We start from the raw sequence: 22,430 nt of genomic DNA, 5'->3' as shown, positions 1-22,430 counted from the left end.
TTTGGGAAAACAGACACAATTCAAGCATGTTTTCAGAAAAGGGCAAGAGGCTAATTGAGAGAAACTAAAAAGGTATAATGAATCCGTTTTGTTTCAGTTTATTTATTATTGAGAGAGAGACACACACACACAGAGCGTGAGTGGGGGAGGGACAGAGAGAGTGAATCCGAAGCAGGCTCTGCACTGCCAGGGTAGAGCCTGATGCAGGGCTTGAACTGTGAGACCATGACCTGAGCCAAAGTCAGACACTTAATGAACTGAGCCACCCAGGTTCTGCTGTAATTATCCATTTTAAAGAGAAGATAAAGAATTAAAGTCTCAGGGGAGATCATTAGATCAAGAGGGAGAGAAACAGATGTGTTGAAGGGGAAATTGTACAGAGAGATTTTGAAGTAGTTAAACATTTAAGGAAGTCACGTTGAATGTCCTTGCTTTTCTGCGGTCAATCTTTTGAGAATAAAAAGGATGGCAGGGTGGGATAGAGAATCTAGGAAAGGTGGGGGTAGAAACAGCACTATAGAAAATAGCAATGATTCCTAAAAGATCTAAGATTAGATAGGTATGGATTTGTAGTAGTCTTAATCACCATGGCTTTGTGACTTTGGTCAATAACTCCTGGCTGTCTTGATGTGGAGAAAACAGCCAGCCTGTTAATAAGGACAAAGGACTGGTAAAGAAGGAACAGTGGAGGGAAGACAATGAGGAAGTCCATATTGGTTTGCCAGTTTGTTGAAATACCTGACCATAGCATTGAGGCTCTCTAGGAAGGATGGAATAGAAAGGCGATGGAGAACTGGGCATGACACAGAAGGAAGCTCAGATTTGGTGGGGATGCTAAGAGGCAGAAGAGTAGGAGGTCATAGTGAGGGGAATTTGAGGGTGTATCTAGGAAGGTGGAGAAATTGCAGGTTACGATGAGCTCCAGCCTATAATTGTAATTGATGGTAGATATGCAGGGATATAAAGTCACTGACTTTGATGTAATCAAGCACACGTGAAGTCACAAATGTTGAAGTCTCAGAGCATAATGATAGGGAAGGGGTTTAGGACAGGGTGACTGTGACCCATAGTCATAGGTGGGAATGAGCTATAAGTCTCCAATGTATGTATTTAAACACATAAGTCACCACATTGTGTGCCTTACATTGTGTAGAAAAACTACAGTATTAGGTAAGTATGTGTGACACCAAATGGGTTGTACTCATAAGTGTTTAAAAGATCATTTCTAGCTGAGCTGGGCAAGGAATGTTTCAGACAAGGCGGAACCTGAACCCAGACCCTAAGGATGAATAGGAAGGTTGGAGATTGGCAGAGGGTGGGAGAGGAAAGGAAGACAATTTAGAGGACAACCTTATCTTATAAAAGGTTAGAGGGTAACTGAAGACAATGGAAGAGGGAGAGGGAAACTATAGCAAGGGTAACAATTTCCTAGGGGGAGAGAGAGCCTGCTAGCCCAATCTGTATTTTTGAAAATCTCCCTAAGGACAGTCTATAAATAAGGCTAATCTAGGAACCTGTGTGGAAGCAGCAAACCATGAAGCTGTTCAGGTTGCCGGGGTCCTGAGGAGACTCATAAGTCATAGTCAAGTGTTGGGGTTTCATGAGGACACGGGGAAACCTGATTTCAAGCAGGAAAATTGTACTGTTAGACGGGATTTGTAAAGACTTAACTGGAGTAGCTGGGTGGAGAGTGGACTGGAGGAAAGGCGAGACCAGCTGGACATCTGCCTGTGGTAGGCCAGGTGAGAGTTGAGGCCTGATCAAAGGCAGAAGCCATGTAAATGAAGGAGCCAAAGAGACAAATGATACCGGAGGTGGGGAATAAAGATGAGAGAACCAAGGATGAATCCCAGGTTCCTGAGTGAAGTGCCATTTACAGAGAAGCAAATCCAAGAAGAGGCAATTGGAGGGAAGAAAGTAAGGAGAGAAGAAGACCTGAACTTCTTACCTTTTGGGTTTTTTTTCTTGCTTATGTCTGACTGTTTCAGGTCAGGACCTAAATATATTTACAGTATGGGATGGGATATCTGGGAATAACACTGTACAACTTGCCAATGCATAAGCTACTTTCTACAGAAGAATGGCCATAAAAACAAAAACAAAAAACATGAGACTGCAGAAATATCTGGGTCTCTTAGCACCCTCTGATGGGCCAAATTGAGAATATTAGGAAATTAACCAAGCTCTATCATCTCCTTGCCTCCTTAACAAACTTATACTCTTAGAACTGGCCCCAAGTGTAGCCTGAGGAAAGGAGCTAAGTGATCAAAATAATACAGTTAAAGATAAATTTCAAAAAAGGAAAAACATGTTGGGGCGCCTTGGAGGCTCAGTCTGTTAAGCATCTCTCCCCCTCCCTCCTCTGCCCCTCTCCTGCTTGTGCTCTCTCAAAGTGATAAACTTTAAAAAAAAAAAAAAAAGATTATCTTTTTCTCCCTCTGTCCCTCTCCCCCACCCGCTTGTATGCGCTCTCTCTAAAATTAAAAAAAAGAAAATTATGAGGAAAATCATAACTTACACAAATGATGGAACTAATAAGGTATTAAACTGGCTCAAAAGAGAATCTGAAGGGGCACCTGGGTGGCTCAGCTGTTTTAAGCGTCATGATCTCACAGTTCGTGAGTGTGAGCCCCACATCAGGCTCTGCACCGACAGCGTGGGGGCTGCTTGGGATTCTCTCTCTCCCTTCCTCGCTGGATCTCCCCCGCTCAGAGGGAAGGGAAAGGAAAGGAAAGGAAAGGAAAGGAAAGGAGAGGAGGGGAGAGGGGAGAGGGGAGAGGGGAGAGGGGAGAGGGGAGAGGGGAGGGGAGGGGGAGGGGGAGGGAAGCGAAGGGAAGGGAAGGGAAGGGAAGGGAGAAAGGAGGAAGGAAAAGAGAGAGGAAGGAAGAGAAAAAGAAAGGAAAGAAGGAAGGAAGGAAAGAAGGAAAGAAGGAAGGAAAGAAGAAAGGAGAAAGAAGGTGAAAGAAGGAGAAAGAAGGAAAGAAAGGAGGAAAGAAAAAGACAGGAAGGAAGAAAGGAAGGAAGGAAGAAAGGAAGAAAGGAAACAGAAAAGGAAAGAAAGGAAAAGAAAAGGAAAGAAAAGAAAAAAGAGGAAAAAAAAAAGAAACCCTTCTGAAGGGGTAAAAGTCCCTAGATTCCTGAGTTTCTAAGGTAAGTTCAGATAAAATTTGCTCTATACTTAGGGAGGTTCAAGTAAGTTGAGAAAAACAAAGTGGTGGACAGACTACTGATATTCAGGGGGAAAGAACTACACAGAACATGTCTGTTTAAAAAGCTCTTTTGGAGTACTTGATCCCACCCCCCAAAGTTGAATCTACTTTTTTACAATTTGGAATATAAAGGAAACTGATGACATTGAGTTGGACTGCTAGAAATAGGAGATTTCTGCCAGGAAGTGACCCTCACTTTGTCTGACTTGCATTCTGAGATAATTTTACTGCTTCCTGGGAGAGATAGCTCCCTTTCTCATTTAAAACACAGTCATCCATGTCTGGTCTCTTTCCATTGGAACTCACTGGGGAGAAAAGGCAGACAGACCAAAGTCTTGGAAAGAACTGGGGACACAGGAACAGAGATTCATGTACACATGTAATAGGTAATAGGAAAATATTTAAAAAATAAGTTCTACCTAAGTTGTTTCAGCATTAAAACAATCTTTTTATTATTTAGAGTAAAACATTTTTAAATATCATATGAGTGAATATATGTCTACAGTTCTTTTAAGAACTGTGGAAAAGGGGAAGAACAAAATTTTTATCTTTTAATTAGAATCCTTTTTAGAGTTGTTAAAATTTGATGTCAGAAAACATACAATAAGAGAGTATTTAAAGTGTTATACAAAAACAAAAAACCCATTAGCCAGAAATTTTTTAAATTTTTTCTTTTTTTTAAGTTTATTTATTTTTGCAGAGACAGACAGACAAGAGCATGAGTGGGGGAGGATCAGAGAGAGAGGGAGACACAGAATCTGAAACAGGTGTCAGCACAGAGCCCGACGCGGGGCTCAAACTCACAGACAGCAAGATCATGACCTGAGCCGAAGTCAGGTGCTCAACCAACTGAGCCACCCAGGTGCCCCTTATTTGCTCACTTAAATGTGAGTTCTTGGGAGCCGAAATTGTGTCCTACACAACTTTTTATTGTCAGCACCTAGCAAGTGCCAGTTTTGGCACTTATAAGAGCCAAATTTGTAAGTACTCAATATTTTTGGGATGAACGAATTACAATAAAATATCAAGCAGTGTTCTCAAATTTTGACATGCAAGTTTTTGGAGACTGTGTTTATTCATTTTTTTAATGTTTATTCACTTTTTGAGAGAGACAGAGCATGAATGGAAAAGGGGCAGAGAGAGGAAGACACAGATTCCGAAGCAGGTTCCAGGCTCTGAGCTGCCAGCACAGAGCCCGACGCAGGGCTCGAACTCACGAACTGCGAGATCGTGACCTGAGCCAAAGTTGGAAGCTCAACCAACTGAGCCACCCAGTTGCCCCTGGAGACTGTGTTTAAAGTGCAGCTTCCTAAGCCTCTAACCCCAGAGAATGATTTACTAGGAACTTACATTTTCGTAAGGTACCCCCCACCCCCACCCCACAAGGTGATTTCAGTGCACTGCTCTTGGCACCATGTTTTGAGAAACACTGTATAAAGGATGACTTATGTGAACAATGTTTTGTTTGAAATAAAAAGAACAGGAAGTATAAACAATCCTAGTATATACATTTCTTATTGTTCCTTGTGCTGTGGACATTATAAAGAAGGGAAGAACAATACGCCTGTTATAAGCACAGTTATCTTTTTGTAGAGGCCACTTTTAGGTAACAGGCTTGAACAATGGAAACTTGAGCAAGGCCAAAGGGTCCACAGCCTGACCAGTTGACTGAATACAGACAGGCCCATCAGGCGACCCATCTCAAAATATCCACAGGCCCTAACTAACCAATGGGCTACTCACAACCAGGCACAGGTACCAAAACAAGGGAAAATTCCATGGTCCCCATATCTCCTTACCTCCCCCACTTTAAAAACAGCCCCCACCCACTGCCTCCTGGCAGACAGTCTCTACTTTGCTCCCTTGTGGTATATTCAAGAAACTTCTATACTGGCTCTTCTGCCTCAGGTGAATCCTTCCACAGCCTGTGCCCCAGGCTTCCACCTGATTGGGTCGCCCTACATTTGGGTGCCCCCATCTGATTGGGAGAGATGCCACACTTTCACATGTTGTTAACTCTGTTACAGTTAGGTAGGTTACCTGTGTTTCCAACTTTATACTTTCAGCTCTTAGGTAAGTTTCAGTGTCACTTGCAAGTAGATATGAATAGGGCAGAACATAATCCTTTTCTTGATGAAAAATGGTGTAATTGGGTAAATTATTTTGATTGAGACGGAGACACTATTCAGACTACAACATTAGCTGGTGTTCAGGTTAGCCTTGATGTATGCCCTGCCTATATACGTTACGATTCTATTTGTCTCTAATATTCTATACAGGATGAAACAGGCTGGTCTCCTGGTGTAAAGGGGGGAGTGTTACTGGCCTTGTGTGGAAAGTTCTTATTTCTAGTTAAAATAATTGAAGTTGTAAAACCAGAAAACCAATAATTATTTATTATACAGAAATGTGAAAACCCTATGCATTAAAGAAGGTGTTTTGCAGAGACTACTATACAGATTCAAACTGAAGACATTCTCATTGAGATACAACATAAAAATAAACACTGACCAAGTGTTGCAAGAAAGAACTCGACTTCTACCCCCCAATCAAGCTGACACTTTCCAGAACAAAACCTGGTTCAGAAAGGAAAACTAAGCCACGTAGAGACAACACATGGACTGCTTTTGTACTTTCAGAGTGCCAAACTGAAGCTCTACTCAGCTGCACGTTTAGAACTCATTTCATGCTAAAATTCGTATCTCTAGTCATATAAGCAATACCTGAAAGTGAAAAAAAAAACAATGATTGTTGATTTGGGGAATTCCATGGGGCTACACAGGTTTGGGGGAGGAGATGAAAGTTACAATCATTCATTCGTTTCAGATCAGGAAGAGTTGATATCATGTCTGGGTTGTCTGTATGAGCCCTTTGACAGCCTGCTTCTCTGTAATGGTCAAAAGCTGAGTGTAGATCTCCATGTTGAGTGTAGAGATTAAATAAACAAATCTTAAAAAAATATTTGCATAGTAAATGCCTGAACTTAGCACAACTTGGTGCCTGTCCTCTTTATATTCCTAAATAGTAGACTTTATGTCAACATGCATTTCATACCAAATTGCCCATCAAAATAGTATTTTTCTTAATCTTCTCTTAGCACTCACTACTGAATTGAAAAAACTGAAAAGTTTTGAGAGATTTGGCTAGAAAGATGGTTATATTGAAACAAGACTAATGACTAGGAGGTTATCTATGGACTAAATACAGACAAAACTACTTCTAGAACCCTTAAATACGGACAGAATCTATCAATTTATGAAGGAAGCCAAAAACAGGGAACAAGAAGATCTGGAGTTTAGATACACTGTCTGGACTCAGGATGCTGCTATTAGGCAACTGAAATTTATAACTCCCTCAATTTGATCAGAGCAGAGACATATAGAGTAAATCTGGAGGAATCAGGACAATCATGAGCTGAAGGGTGGAAATTCTCATGCCACCTCCCTCCCTTATAAACTGGAATGCTGATTGTATGAAGGACGTGGCTGAAAGACCCATTTTTTTCATTCAGACTTTTGCCCTGATGAACGAGGGAGTAGGATAATGCTAAGAGAGAGTACAGAACATATTTCTGATTCTAGGACTGTGAGAACCAGGTAAGCAAATTTGCAATATTCTCATTAGGTTAGAAAAGGAAAGCTGAAAAATCATTAGTGGGACATATAATCCCAGAGACCATCTGTTCCAAAAATTAGTTTTGTTTCTACTGCCCAGACAGTTATTTCAATAACTACAATCCTTAGTAGAGTCTGAGAGACAAAGACTGTGAAAACGTGTATTTAAGATAGAAAACAGGGCGTCTGGCTGGCTCAGTTGATAGAGCATACAACTCTTAGTCTCAGGGTAATGAGCTCAAGTCCCATATTGGATGTGGAGCCCACTTAAAAAAAAAGAAGAGATAGAAAACAAACCTTAGAAATCTTAATTAATGGTTTGCTCTATATCTCATTCACATTTTGTGGCTGGAGAACTCCAAATCCCACTTAGATATTCCTGTTTATCCAAAAGCACACTGGATGGAAGCAAACCAGGAAATGAGAGAAAGTGATAATTGTGTGTGTGTGTATGTGTGTGTGTATTCACCTAGTTTATTCACCTCTGCAGTGGAAATTTAGGGAGAAATAAAGTCTGCTTACAATGGTCAAGGTTTATGGAGAAGCCCTGAAGTTGGCTCTCCCCAAATCATAAGTCTGATTCAAGAGAAGGAAAAAAAAAAAAAACAAAAAAACAAACAAAAAACGATGAAAAACATCTCATCACACAAAACTCCGTGTGGTGTCTCTGACAGTCACGAGCCAGCAGGGGAAAAAGGAGAAACCCACCCACTGGCTTTAGGATTTATTGAAGGCTGCCAGCACAGCCCAGATCATCTCTGTGGCACTGTGCTTTGTCCCCTCCACTTCAGGGTCCAGTTCTACTAAGTCCTTGGCTCGATTCATTGCCACATCATACCTGTCATCTGTCAGAGAGGAGAAGACATTCTCTAGCACATCAGAGGAGTGGGCCAGCACCAGGAGCGCTAGTGTTCGTTTGTCCATACGCTGGGGGTCATTCACCCACCGCTCTAGGACACTATCTTGAAGTTTTTTCACTAGTCGCTGTTTCTCTGTTGTATTGGTCACTGGATGAGTAGTCATGTCAAATAGGAGGAAATTCTGCTTCTCTGTGGTTAGAATACCCTTCTCTACTAGGTTCTTTGCAATTCGTTCTCTCACATTTCTCAGTTGGTACTGTAATTTGAAGGGGTTCCAGGTCTCACCTTTGGGAAAAAACAAATGGAAGACTTGAACAATATGCTAAGCCAACTAGATCTAACAAGACATCTGCAGAACATTCCACCCTAACAGCATAATACATACCCTTCTCAAGTACACGTGGCATACTCTACAGGATAGACCATTTGCTAGGCCATAAAATCAGCCTTAATAAAAGGACTGAAAACATACAAAGTATGCTATCCAACCACAATAGAATTAAACTAGAAATTAAATACAGGAGACAATTTGGGAAATTCAAAAATATGTGGAAATTAAACAACAAACTCCTAAATAACCAATGGGGTCAAAGAAATCACACTCAACTCTGAGTTGAATGAAAATGACAACAGACCAAAACTTATGCTATGTAGCTTAAACCAGTGCCAAGAGAGAAAGATATGACCCCAAATGGTATGCTAGAAAAGATATTAAATAAATCAATAACCTAACTTCTACTTTAAAAAACTAGACAAAGTAGAACACAATAAACACGAAGGAAGCAGAAGAAAGGAAATAATAGAGATTAGAGAGGAGATAAATAGAAACAATGAAAACAATAGAGGAAATCATTAAAATCAAAGTTGGTTCATTGAAAAGATCAACAAATTGACAAACCTAAAATGACAAAGAAAAAAGAGAGAAGAGTCAAATCACTAACATTAGGAATTAGAGAGGAAACATCACTACTGACCTTAAAGAAATAAAAATGGCAGGGGGTGCCTGGGTGGCTCAGTCGGTTCAGTATCCGACTCCAGCTCAAGTCATGATCTCACAGTTCGTGAGTTGGAGCCCTGCTTCAGGATTCTTTCTCTCTTCCTCTCTCCCTCTGCCCCCTGTGGGATTCTCTCTCTCTCCCTCTGCCCCTCATGGGATGCTCTCTCTCTCTCCCCCTCTCTGCGCCCCCCCAAAAAAGTAAATAAAAAAAAATCAAATTGAATTTCTATTCATTAGCAACAATCTGAAAATAAATTTTTTCTCAATTTTTGTAGTTGTTTTCCTACAATTATACTCATAATAGCATCAAAAAGAACAAAATAGTTAGGACTATATTTAACAAAAGTAGTATAAGACTTACACATTGGAAATTACAAAACATTGTTGAAAGAAATATCTAAATAAATGGAAAGGCATCCATGTTCATGGATTAGAAAACTTGATATTATTATTGTTTTTAATTTTTATTTTATTTTTGAGAGAGAGACAGAGCACGAGTGGGGGAGGGCAGAGAGAGAGAGGGAGACACGGAATCTGAAGCAGGATCCAGGCTCTGAGCTGTCAGCACAGAGCCCAATGCGGGGCTGGAACTTATGGGCTGCGAGATGATGACCTGAGCTGAAGTCGGACGCTTAACCAACTGAGCCACCCAGGTACCCCAGAAAACTTAGTATTTTTAAGATAGCAATATTCCCCAAATTGATCTGCAGATACAATATAATTCCTATTAAAATCCTACCTTAGGGGCACCTGGGTGGCTCTGTCGGTTAAATGTCCAACTCTTGATTTCAGCTCAGGTCATGATCTCATGGTTCGTGAGTTTGAGCCCTGTGTTGGGCTCTGCACTGACAGTGCAAAGCCTGCTTGGGATTCTCTCTCTCTCCCTCTCTAAACAAATAAACTTAAAGAAAAAAAAACCACTACTTTGCTTGATTGCCGAAACTGACCAGCTGATTCTATAATTCATACAGAAATGCAAAAGACCCAGCATGGCCAAAAAAATATTGAAAAGGAACAATAAAGTTGGAGGACTCACATTTCCTGATTTGAAAACTACTACAAAACTACAATAATCAGGGAGCCTATGTGGCTCAGTCGATTAAGTATCTGACACTTGGTTTCACCTCAGGTCCTGAACTCACGTTTCATGAGTTCGAGCCCTACATTGGCCTTCCTGCTGATGGTGTGGAGCCTGCTTGGGATTCTCTCTCTCCCCCTCTCTCTCTGCCTCTCCCCTGCTCACTCTCTCTGTCTCTCTCGAAATGAATAAATAAACTTAAAAAACCAAACACTACAATAATCAAGAGAGTGCATAAGGGGTTGCCTGGGTGGCTCAGTTGGTTAAGCGTCTGACTTTGGCTCAGGTCATGATCTTGTGCTTTGTGATTTCAAGCCCTGCATCAGGTTCTCTGCTGTCAGTGCAGAGCCTGCTTTGGATCCTCTGTCCTCCTCTGGGTGCCCCTCCCCTACCTATACTCTCTCTCTCTCTCAGAAATAAATATTAAAAAAAAAAAACAAACAAAAAAAAAACAGTGAGAGAGAGAGAGAGAGAGAGAGAGAGAATAAGAATAGACAAGAGAGGGGCACCTGGGTGGCTCAGTCAGTTAAGCATCTGGCTCAGGTCATGATCTCACGGTTGGTGGGTTTGAGCCCCGTGTTGGGCTCTGTGCTGACAGCTCAGAGCCTGGAGCCTGCTTTGGGTTCTGTCTATCTGTCCCTCCCCTGCCTGTGCATGCACGCACGCATCCTCTCTCTCTCTCTCTCTCTCTCTCTCTCTCTCTCTCTCTCATAAATAAATAAATAAATAAATAAATAAATAAATAAATAAATAAATAAAATAGACCTAGGGATCAAAAGAAGAACCCAGAAATAAACCCATACATTTATGGTCAAATGATTTTTATTTTTTTAAGTTTGAGAGAGAGAGAGAGAGAGAGAGAGAGAGAGACCAAGCAAGCATGTGTGTGCAAGTGGGAGAGGGGCAGAGAGAGAAGGAGGCAGATAATCCCAAGCAGGCTCCATACTCAGTGTGGAGCCGGATATGGGGCTTGAATCCACGAACCGTGAGATCATGGCCAGAGCTGAAGTGGGATGCTCAACTGACTGAGCCACCCAGGTGCCCCTGTATGGAAGAAAATTTTGCAAATCCTGTATATGATACGCGATTTGTATCTACAATATATTTGAAAAGTACAACTCAGTGGCAAAAAAGGCAAACCCAGTTGAAAAATAGGCAAAGGATATGAAAAGACAATTCTCCAAAGAAGATATACAAATGGCCATAAATACATGGAGATGGTCAACATCATTAGTATTAGGAAAATCCCGATAAAAATCACAATATACCACTACATGCTCATTAGGATAGATAAAATAAAGAAGACAGAGAATAACAAGTATTGATGAGAATGTGGAAGAATAGAAACTTATACACTGGTGTGGAAATGTAAAATGGTATAGCCACTTTGAAAAAACTGGCCCCATTCCTGTCCTTAAGAAGTTTAAAATCTAGTATGGGGTGACTGTGGGGAGACAAAAAACATTTGAAGTGGGCCCTAATGGCAAACTGGACATAGAGATAAGGTTCTTTAAAATGTTAATCACTGAGGTATGACATCAGGGATGATGATAGAGTAAGAAGTGCCAGAAATCCATCTCTTCACCTAGACAACAATTATACTAGAGTCTATTTTTTTTAAGTTTATTTATTGTGAGAGAGTGTGCAAGAGCAGGGGAGGGGCAGAGGAAGAGGGAGGGAGAGAATCCCAAGCAGGCTCCACATAGTGCAGAGCCTGAGGCGGGGTTTAAACTCATGAACATGAGATCATGACCCAAGCAGAAATCACACTTAACCAATTGAGCCACCCTGGTGCCCTACTAGAATCTATGTATGTATCTATGATACATTCAAAGAAACGAAAGAAGTGGACATAATGTGTGCCTCAGAAAGCACAGATATCAACTTTACTAGACAAAGACTTGAAAACAATTGTCTTGAAGATGCTCAAAGAGCTAAGAGAATATATGGACATAGGGAAACAATATATGAACAAAATGAGAATATTAATGAAGAGATAAAAATTATTGAAAGGAACTAAAAAGAAAGTCTCGAGCTTAAATACAAGGGCTGAAATGAAAAACACCACGTATATGGGTTCAAAAGCAGATTTAAGCAGGCAGAAAAAGAATGAACAAACCTGAATATAGGAAATGGAAATTATATAGTCTGGGGAACAGAAGGATGTTTAATGAGAAAAAGTAAACAGAGCCTAAGGGACCTCTGGTACACCATCAAATGGTCAAATATATGCATTGTGGGAGTCCCAGGAGGAGGAGAGACAGAAAAGGGGCAGAGAGACTATCTAAAGAAAATTATGAAAACTTTCTGACTATCTGAAAACTTTCCAAATTTGATGAAGGACATGAATTTATAAATTCAAGAAGCATAATGAACCCAATGTCAGATAAAACATCCATACTGAGACACATTATGATCAAATTGTTAAAAGCCAAACAAAAAGAATCTAAAAGCAGAAAGGAAAGAGAGAAGTGAGTCATCACATACAAGGGATCCTCAGTAAGATAACAGATTTCTCATCAAAAAATTTGAAGGCCAGAAGGCAGTGGGCCAATATATTCAAAGAGCTGAAATAAAAGAAAAGAAAAGAAAAGAAAAGAAAAGAAAAGAAAAAAAAAGAAAAAAAAGAAAAAAGTAAAACCTGTCAAATGAGAATTCTATATCCAGAAAAACTGTCCTTCAAAAATGAAGGAGAAATTAAGACTTTCCCAGATAAACAAAAACCAAGGGGATTTGTTACCACTAGCCTTGCCACGCAAGAAATACTAAAAAGGAGCACTGCAAATTGAAATGAAGGGAAGCTAGGGGCACCCGGGTAGCTGAGTCAGTTAAGTGTCCGACTTTGGCTCAGGTCATGATCTTGTGGCTCGTGGGTTTGAGCCCTGCTTTGGGCTCTGTGCTGACAGCTCAGAGCCTGGAACCTGCTTCAGATTCTGTGTCCCCTCCTCCTTCCACCTCTCCCCTGCTTACACACTCTCTCTCTGTCTCAAAAATAAATAAACATAAAAAAATAAGAAAGAAATGAAGGGAAGCTAGACAGTAACTAGAAGCAGTATGAAGAAATAAATATCTCCAGTAAAAGTAAATATATGTACAACTATAAAAACTAGTATTGGTTTGTGACACTACTTTTTATTTTCTATATACTTTAAAAGATAAATACATCAAAAATAATTACTAATCTATGTTATTGGGCATACTATGTATAAAGGAATAATCTGTGACATCAAAACAGAAAGAGGGTGGAATGGAGCTATATCAGGGCAGAGTTTTTCTATGTCATTGAAGTTGGTATAAAATCAGATTAGGTTGTTCTAACTCTAGGATGTTAAATCCCATGTAGCAACCAAGATGATATCTACATAAAATGAGAGAGAATACAAATGTTTCACTATAAAAAATCACCTAAACACAAAAGAAGACAGTAATGCAGGAAATGAGGGACAAAAACCTATAGGTCATACAGCAAACAAATAGCAAAATGGTAGAAGTGTCTCCTCATGAATAATTAATTTAAATGCAAATGGATTAAGCAATTCAGTCATAAGACAAAGATTGGCAGAATGGGTTAAAAAACATGATCCAACTATATGCTATCTACAAGAAACTCACTTTAAATCGCATTACAGACCAATAACCCTTATGAATATAGATGCAAAATCCTTAATTAAATATTAGCAAATTGAATCCAATAGCATATTAAAAGGATTATTTATCATGAACAAGTAAAATCTATTCCAGGAATGTTATATATATGTAAAAAAAAAAAAAATCTGAGCAAAGGATCTGAATAGACTTTTTCCAAAGAAGACATACAGATTGCCAACGAGTACATGAAAAATTGCTCAAAATCACTAGTCATCAGGTGCAAATCAAATCACAATGAAAATCGCCTCACACATGCTAGAATGCCTATTATCAAAAAGACAAGAAATAACAAGTGTCGGAAAGGATGTGGAGAAAAGAGAACCTTTGTGACTGTTGGTGAGAATGTAAATTGTTGCAGCCACTATAGAAAACAGTATGGAGGTTCCTAAAAAGTTAAAAATAGAGCTATCATATGATCTAGCAATTTCACTTCTGGGTATTTATTCAAAGGAAATGAAAATAATAACTTTATGCACTCTGATGTCCACTGAAGCATTATTTACAATAGCCAAACATAGAAGTAACCTAAGTGTCCATCGATGGTTGAATGACTAAAGAAAATGTGTATATATATACAATGGAATAGTATTCAGCCATAAAAAGAAATCTTTCCATTTGCAACAACATGGATGGAATCTGAAGGCATTATGCTAAGTGAAATAAGTGAGACAGAGAAAGACAAATACTGTATGATCTCACTTATATATATGAAATCTAAAACACAAAAATCCAAAAGGGATGCCTGGCTGGCTCAGTTGGTAGAGTGTGTGACTCTTATCTCAGGGTTTTAAGTTCTAGCCTCACGTTGGGTATAGAGATTATTTAAAAATAAAATCTTAAAAAAAAAACAACAACTCAAAAACAAAACAAACAAGCTCATAGATACAGCAAACAGATTGGTGGTTGCCAGAGGCAGGGGTGGGCAAAATGGGTGAATGTAGTCAAAAGGTACAAACTTCTAGTTATAAAATAAATACGTCCTAGGGATGTGATAAACAGCATGGTGACTATAGTTAACAACACTGTACTGTATATTTGAAAGTTGCTAGGAGAGATCTTAAAAGTTTTCATCACAAGAAAAAAAATGTGTAACTATATATGGTGATGGATGTTAAGTAAACATACTGTGATCATTTCACAATATACTAATCCTGAATCAATGTGTTCTATACCTGAAATGAATACAATGTTGTATGTCAATTATGCCTCAATAAAAAGTAATCAATGTAACAATACATCACATTAATAGAAAAAAAAAAAGCCAGTCATCTCACTTGACTCAGAAAAGACATTTGACAAAGATGAATACACCTTCATGATTTAAAACTCCCAGAAAACTAGGAACAAAAGGAAAATTTCTCAACAGAATAAAGGGTTTACTTTTTAAAACATTTTTTAAAAATATTTATTTATTTTTGAGACAGAGACAGACAGAGCATGAATGGGGGAGGGTCAGAGAGAGAGGGAGACACAGAATCCAAAGCAGGCTCCAGGCTCTGAGCTGTCAGCACAGAGCCCAACGCGGGGCTTGAACTCACAGACTGTGAGATCATGACCTGAGCCAAAGTCGGAGGCCACCCAGGTGCCCCTAAAGGGTATACTTTTTTTTTTAGTGTTTTTATTTCTTTATTTTTGAGAGAGAGACAGAGTGTGAGTGAGGGAAGGGCAGAGAGAGAGAGAGAGAGAGAGAGAGAGAGAGAGAGAGAGAGACAGGCAGGATTGGAAGCAGGCTCCAGGCTCTGAGCTGTCAGCGCAGAGCCCAACGTGGGGCTTGAACTCACAGACCGTTAGATCATGACCTGAGCCAAAGTCAGACACCCAACCGACTGAGCCACCCAGGTGCCCCAGAATAAAGGGTATACTTAAAGGGTATAAAAATGCACAGCTAGGGGCGCCTGGGTGGTGCAGTCGGTTAAGCGTCCGACTTCAGCCAGGTCACGATCTCGCGGTCCGTGAGTTCGAGCCCCGCGTCAGGCTCTGGGCTGATGGCTCGGAGCCTGGAGCCTGTTTCCGATTCTGTGTCTCCCTCTCTCTCTGCCCCTCCCCCGTTCATGCTCTGTCTCTCTCTGTCCCAAAAATAAAAATTAAAAACGTTGAAAAAAAAAAAATGCACAGCTAACATCACATTTAATAGTAAAAGACTGAAAGTTTTCCCTCAAAGGTCATGAACAACATAACGATGCCTGCTTTCCCTACTGCAACCAGAGCTGTTAGAGAAGAAACAAAGATGTGGACCTGCGCACGTTGCTCAAGGGCCAACTGTAGAGAAAATTCCAAAGAGTACACAAAAGTGCTACTAGAGCTAATAAACTAATTCAGATAAGTTGCAGGGTACAAAAAAAACACACAAATATCAGTTGTTTCTATATACCAGTAATGAACAATCTGAAAAGGAAATTAAGAAAGCAGTTCCATTTATAATAGTGTCTAAAAGAATTAAATATTTAGGAATAAATCTAACCAAGGAGGTGAAAGATTTATATGCTGAAAACTATATAACATTGCTGAAAAACATTAAAGATGACATTAATAGTGGAAAGACATCTCATTTTAATGAACAGGAAGAGTTGACATTTTTGAGATGTCAGTATCACTCAAAGAGATCCACAGGTTCAACACAATCTCTAACAAGATTCCAAAAGCCTTTCCCACCAAAATGGAAAAGCTGATCCTCATATTCATATGGAATTTCATGAGACCCAGACAGCCAAAACAATCTTGAAAAACAATAAAGTTGTGGGACTCATACTTCCCAACTTCAAAACTTACTACAAAGCTATAGTAAGTTAAATAGTATGGTATAGGCATAAGGACAAGCACAGATCAATGCAATAGAACAGAGAGTCCAGAAATAAATCCTCAGATTGATGATCAACTTATTTTCAACAAGGCTACCAAGACCATTCAATGGGGGAAAGGGCAGTCTTTTCATGGCTATAAAACCAAAAGTGGAGGCAACAAAAGGAAAAATAGATAAACTGATTCAATTTAATCAAAATCAAGAACTCTTGTGCATCAAGGACTACCATCAAAAAGTTGAAAAAACAACCTACAGAATGGGAGAACATATTTGTAAATGATATATCTGATAAGAGATTAATATCCGGAATATACAAAGAACTTCCAAAACTCAACAACAATAACAACAACAGAACTCAATTAAAGAAACGGGCAAAAGACTGGAATAGACATTTTTCCAAAGAAGATATACAGATGGCCCATAAGCCCATGAAAAGATGCTCATCACTGGACATTAAGGAAATGCAAATCAAAACCATAATGAGATACCACTTCATGCCTACTAGGATGGTTATAATTCAAAACAAAACAGGGGACATGGGTGGCTCTGTTAAATGTCCAGCTCTTGATTTTGGCTCAGGTCATGATATCAGTTTGTGGGACTGAGCCCTGTATAAGCTCCACACTGACAGCACAGAGCCTGCTTGGGAGTCTCTCTCACTCTCTCTCTCTGCCCCTCCTCCACTCTCTCATTCTCTCAAAATAAACTTTAAGAAACAAACAAACAAAAAACCCTCAAAAAAGCTAAAAATAGAACAAGTGTTGATGACAATATGGAGAAACTGGAACCCTTATGCAGGGTTGGCGAGAAGGGGTGCAGCCTGTGTAGAAAACAGTTTTGTGGTTTCTCAAAACAGAACTATCATATGAGCCAGCAATTCTACTCTCAGATATATATTCAAAAGAATGACTAGCAGGGACTTGAATAGATATTTGTATATTAATGTACATAGCAGCATTATCCACAATAGCCAAAAGGTGGAAACAACTCAAGTGTCCATCAACAAATGAAATGAATAAAAAAAAAATGTGGTGGGGCATGCACATGGCTCAGTTGGTTAAGCGTTCAACTCTAGATTTTGGCTTAGGTCATGATCTCAGAGTTTGTGAGATCAAGCCCTGCATTGGGCTCCGCACTGTCAGTGTGGAACCTGTTTGACATTCTCTTTCTCCTTCTTTCTCTGTCCCTCCTCTGCTCATACTCATGCACACTCTCTCTCAAAATAAATAAATAAACAAAATGTGGTATATCCATACACTGGAATATTATTTGGCCAGAAAAAGGAATGAGATTTTGATACATGCTACAACATGAATGGACATTGAAAACATTATGCTTAGTAAAATAAGCCAGATAACAGAAGGGCAAATATTGCATGATTCCACTTATATGAGTTACCTGGTGTAGGCAAATTCATAAAGACAACAAGCAGAAAAGAGGTTGCCAGGGCATGGGGGGACAGGGAGAAAGAGGGATGTTTGGGATGATGAGAAAGCTTTGGGTATAGACAGAAGTGATGGTTACATAACACTGTGAATGTATTTGATGTCAGTGAATTATACATTTATGAATGGTTGAAACAATAAAGATTATATTATATGTATTCTACCACAGTAAAAAATGTTAACTATATACCCCAAAGTAACTAAAACATATCCACACAAAAACATGTCCAGGTATGTTCACAGCAGCATTACTCATAATAGTCAAAAAGTGGAAATAATCCAAATGTTTATCAACTGATGAACTGATAAATAAATGTGGTACATCTATACAGTGAAGTATTATTTGGTAACAAAAAGGAGTCAAGGTAAACCTGGGGAAGTTCTAGTAAGATTGGTAGATTGTATCAATGTCAATATCCTGGAGGTCATATTATATTACAGTTTTGTAACTGGTCATCACTGAGGGACTCTGGGTAGAGTGTATAAGGGATCTCTCTGTACTATTTCTTACAACTTCATGTGAATGTACAGATACCTCGATTAAAATTTCAATTAAAAAAAACTGTTCCAGAAGGTGACACTGGCTGTGACCTCAAAGTGCCCCATGGAAGATTCTCCTAAAATTTTATGCCATAGATCTGCTTACTTATACAAAAGTTTTTGAATTTACCCTTAAAAAAAATAAAAGAGAGAATAAAGTATTGGTACATGATAAAACATGGATGGACTTTAAATATTATCTTAATCTGGTCAAAAAAAAGTTGTACATTTCCTTTATATGAAATATTGAGAATAAGCAAATCAATAGAGACAGAATGTAGATTAGCGGTTGCCTGGAGCTGGGCAGGAGGCTTGGGAAAAATCGCTAATGAGTATGGGGTTTATTTTTGGGGTGATGAAAATGTTGTAAATTAGGACTGTGATGGTGGCTGTTCAATTGTGTGCATATACTCAAATCCACTTAATTGTGTACTTTCCATGGGTCAACTGTATGGTGTGAATTATGAATCAATAAAAATGTTTGGGGCGCCTGGGTGGCTCAGTCAGTTGAGCGACCAACTTCGGTTCAGGTCATGATCTCATGGTTTGTGAGTTCGAGCCCCTTGTCGGGCTCTGTGTTGACAGCTCAGAGCCTGGAGCCTGCTTTGGATTCTGTGTCTTCCTCTCTCTCTGCCCCTCCCCCACTCATGCTCTGTCTCTGTCTCAGAAATAAATAAACATTTAAAAAAAATATTAAAGTTTTTTCTTGTGGAGAATACTATTAAAGAGCTTATGTGGTAGGGTGGTGGACGTAAGATAGAGCTTTGGAAAACTTTATGTATTGATTAACCATGTCTTTTCTGTCCTTCTTTAAATACAGTTAAACAGTGAGCCATACATTTCTTACCCAGTATCTTGAATTCCTGTATTCCACTGCTTGAACTAGTAGGATAAAGATTATAAAGTGTGGGATTTTTTTAGCCATTTTGAGCCATCTTACCTGTGAGTAGCTCTATCCATGTCTGGACGGTTTCTGTGGGTTCAGTTGCTTTGATGTGTTTGAGAGTTTCATCCAGTAAAACATCCCCTGTTGGGCTATCTGACTTTAGCAATACCTTTAAAAGAAGAAACAAGGGACCCTGGTTCATTCCCTTAATTCAAATTAGAATCTTTCAATATACTGTATATACATTATGGGTCAAATGTTGTAGGAAATGCAAAACAACATAACACACTATCCCTGTCCTCAAGAAGTTTAATATCTAGTATGGAGTGATAGTAGGGAGAAAGAAATAACATTTGAAGTGGGCCCTAGTGACAAACTGGATATAAATGATCAGGAAGAAAATATGCAATAATAACTCTTTAGGTCTGGAAAACTAACCTGTGAAACAATTAATAAAGGTATAAAAGAAGAGGAAGCTACTTTAGGGCAAAAGTGGATAAGTTTGGTTTTAACTCAAAAGGGATAGCTAAGTTGAAATGTCTAGTCAAGAGTTAAATATGTTCCTAGAGGCAGAAAAAGAAGACAGGCCTCAGATTTGATAGGTTAATATCATGGAGGTGATAGATAAAGCTAGAAGATAAATGGTATCTCCAAAAGGAAAGAAAGGTATGCAAAAGGATGCAAACTAAGACTCAGATGTTAAGGAATGGAGAAGTATAAGAAATAGGGTACAGGTGGGGTGCCTGGGTGGCTCAGTTGGTTAAGCGTCCAGCTTCAGCTCAGGTCATGATCTTGCAGTCTGTGGGTTTGAGCCTGTCGGGCTCTGTGCCGATAGCTCAGAGCCTGGAGCGTGCTTTGGATTGTGTCTCCCTCTCTGCTCCTCCTCTGCTTGCACTCTCTCTCTCTCTCTCAAAAATAAATAAACATTAAAAAAAATAAAAAAAAAAAAGAAATAGGGTACAGGCAAGAAGCAAGAAAATGTAATATAACAAAGGCCAAGAATGGAGAAAATTTCAAGTAGGGGGAGGTGGTCAAAAAATGTCAAATGCCACGTATAGGTTATGAGAGAAAAATAAATTGAAGACAAAAGAGAAGCTGGTGATAGGGTGCCTGGCTGGCTCCATCAGTAGAGCATGTGACTCATGATCTTATGGTTGTGAGTTCAAGTGCCATGATGGGCATAGAGCCTGCTGGTGACACTGAAGAATGTAGTTTTGGTAGAGTTCAGAGTATGACAATGAAGTTATGAGTAGAAAAAATACGTAATAAGAAAACAGAGATGGGAGTCAAGCTCATATGGCGGAGAGGACTTGCTATAAATGGAAGGAGAAAAATCTAATGTTATCTGAGCATGACCAGAATTAAACAAAGACTGCACCCAACCCAGGTGTTTGCCCTCCTCCTATATAACACTCTATTTCATAATGTTATAGTTATAGATACAGAGGAGTAACAATCAACAGCATCCTAAATGTGATTTTTCTGCATAAAAAGACAAAACCATAAACTTCTTGTAACTCTTTAGATAATGGATACTTGAATTTCTCCCTCTGCTATAGGTTAATTAAACCTGTTAGACAATGGGACAGCTGAGTCAGTGATATTTATCTTGTCTCACTACTCAGATCTTCCCATTTCTCCAAAATGGACCATTGGTATCTGCTCTTTCATAAATCAGGAGAATGTTCACAAGGCTGTTGCACCTTTCTGTCCAGTAGTCGCTTCTTACGCATGGTGGGGGGTTCCAGATAGATTCGACCCCGCATGGCCAGCTCTATCAGGATGCCCCCTCGCAGGCCAGATGATATGCAGTCATTCCAGAAAGATGTGTAACCCTAGAAAAGGGGAATAAAAAGAAAAGAATGTTCTGAAAGGGTTATGGGCTAGCAGCAGGCACCTTAAGGATGGTTCATTTCATTGTGATTCATTTCATGTCACATTACGTGTACTCAAAGCATAAAATAACAGAATCTCTCTTTAATTCCCTTCGTCTAAACCCCCGAAATAAGATTTTCTGACTTCAAGCTCTTTGTGAATTCCCAGGGTTCAGCTCCTAGTTAATAATTGGCAGGTCAATTTGTAATTTTTGAAAAGAATTTTGGCTTCTTTGAAATCTGTTTTCATGACATTCTAAATTTCAGAGTATCAATATTAGCAGAAAAATGTATAAACCATCTGAGCCTTTTACTCCTCCAAGACATGGATTATTTGCAAGCCATTTTGATGGATGATGTGGTAGAAATCCAGCTCTGCCACTGACTACGTAAATGCTTTGGGTATGTTATTTCTCAAGTGCAATGTCCTCATCTGTAAAATGTGGACACTAATATCTATCTTTATAAGTTTGCTGTGAGGAATAAATCAGGTGTCCTGTATAAGAAAGCATTTAGTAGAGAACCTGGCTTATAGTAGGCACTTAAATATTGGTTTCCTTTAGTTAGGAGCTAGAGGGGTACAAAGACATAGAAGAAATACCCACTGTCTTAAGAAACTAAAAATCTAACTGGAAAGACCATGCAAACTTGAAGAAAGTTCTATAATAATATAAATTTAAATATTTTTAAAATGTTTTTTTAATGTTTATTTTTGAGACAGAGAGAGACAGAGCATGAACGGGAGAGGGTCAGAGAGAGAGGGAAAAAACAGAATCTGAAGCAGGCTCCAGGCTCGAGCTGTCAGCACAGAGCCAGACATGGGCTTGAACTCACAGACTGCGAGATCATGACCTGAGCTGAAGTCAGAAGCTCAACCGACTGAGCCACCCAGGTGCCCCTATAATAATATAAATTTTAAATAAAAGCTCAATTGAAAAAGCAGGAGACAGGCAAAAATGACTACTGGATGTTTGGTTTAGATGATAGTTTTTCAAATTATAAACCACTTTTGGGCTAGTCAGAAACTTTCATGGGACTTGAACTGAGGTTTGAAAAATAGGTTGAATTTAGCAGTGAGGGAGGGTTTTCCAGATGAAGATAAATCATTCAAATTCTACTTATTTTTCAAGAGAGCATTCTAAGTAAAAGTATAAAGGAAGGAGACATCAAATATGTTTAGAGATCTAACTCAAGGACATAAGATCAAGTTGGCTGTGGGAAGTCTTGATGCTCTGAACTTTTACTGAAAGGCAATATCGAATCCTGAGGATTGTAAGCAAGGAGTTATGATTAACACAAGACCCACCAAAAGTATCAGACCCGTCTAACACTCTACCTTTTGGTATAGCACTCCCTCTTGGAGAGAAGCTGAGTGAGATGTTGGCAGGGAGGTTCTAGCATGGCTTTAAAGCATCACCTTTAAGGATCGCTACATAAATTGGTATTTTAGGGATGCCTGGGTGGCTCAGTCTGACTTTG

General features: G+C 39.3%; 1 protein-coding gene across 2 annotated transcripts in view; it reads right to left on the bottom strand.

Moving 5' to 3' along the window:
• Positions 1 to 5,582: 5,582 nt before the first annotated feature.
• GOLPH3L (golgi phosphoprotein 3 like) overlaps positions 5,583 to 22,430 on the bottom strand; it is a 37,163-nt gene continuing 20,315 nt past the window's right edge. For both annotated transcript variants that reach the window (XM_060622591.3, XM_078451461.2), the window contains exons 3-5: positions 20,781 to 20,912; positions 19,132 to 19,246; positions 5,583 to 7,968 (exon numbers count right to left, since the gene is read on the bottom strand). In XM_060622591.3, the coding sequence (XP_060478574.1) occupies positions 7,541 to 7,968; positions 19,132 to 19,246; positions 20,781 to 20,912 (675 nt within the window). In that variant the 3' untranslated portion in view covers positions 5,583 to 7,540. The remainder of the gene's footprint in view (positions 7,969 to 19,131; positions 19,247 to 20,780; positions 20,913 to 22,430) is intronic.

The sequence above is a fragment of the Panthera onca genome, chromosome C1, assembly GCF_046562875.1.
Source record: "Panthera onca isolate mPanOnc1 chromosome C1, mPanOnc1 haplotype 2, whole genome shotgun sequence".
In the NCBI taxonomy this organism is placed as follows: Eukaryota; Metazoa; Chordata; class Mammalia; order Carnivora; family Felidae; genus Panthera; species Panthera onca.
This window is presented reverse-complemented; position numbering and strand designations above follow the sequence as displayed.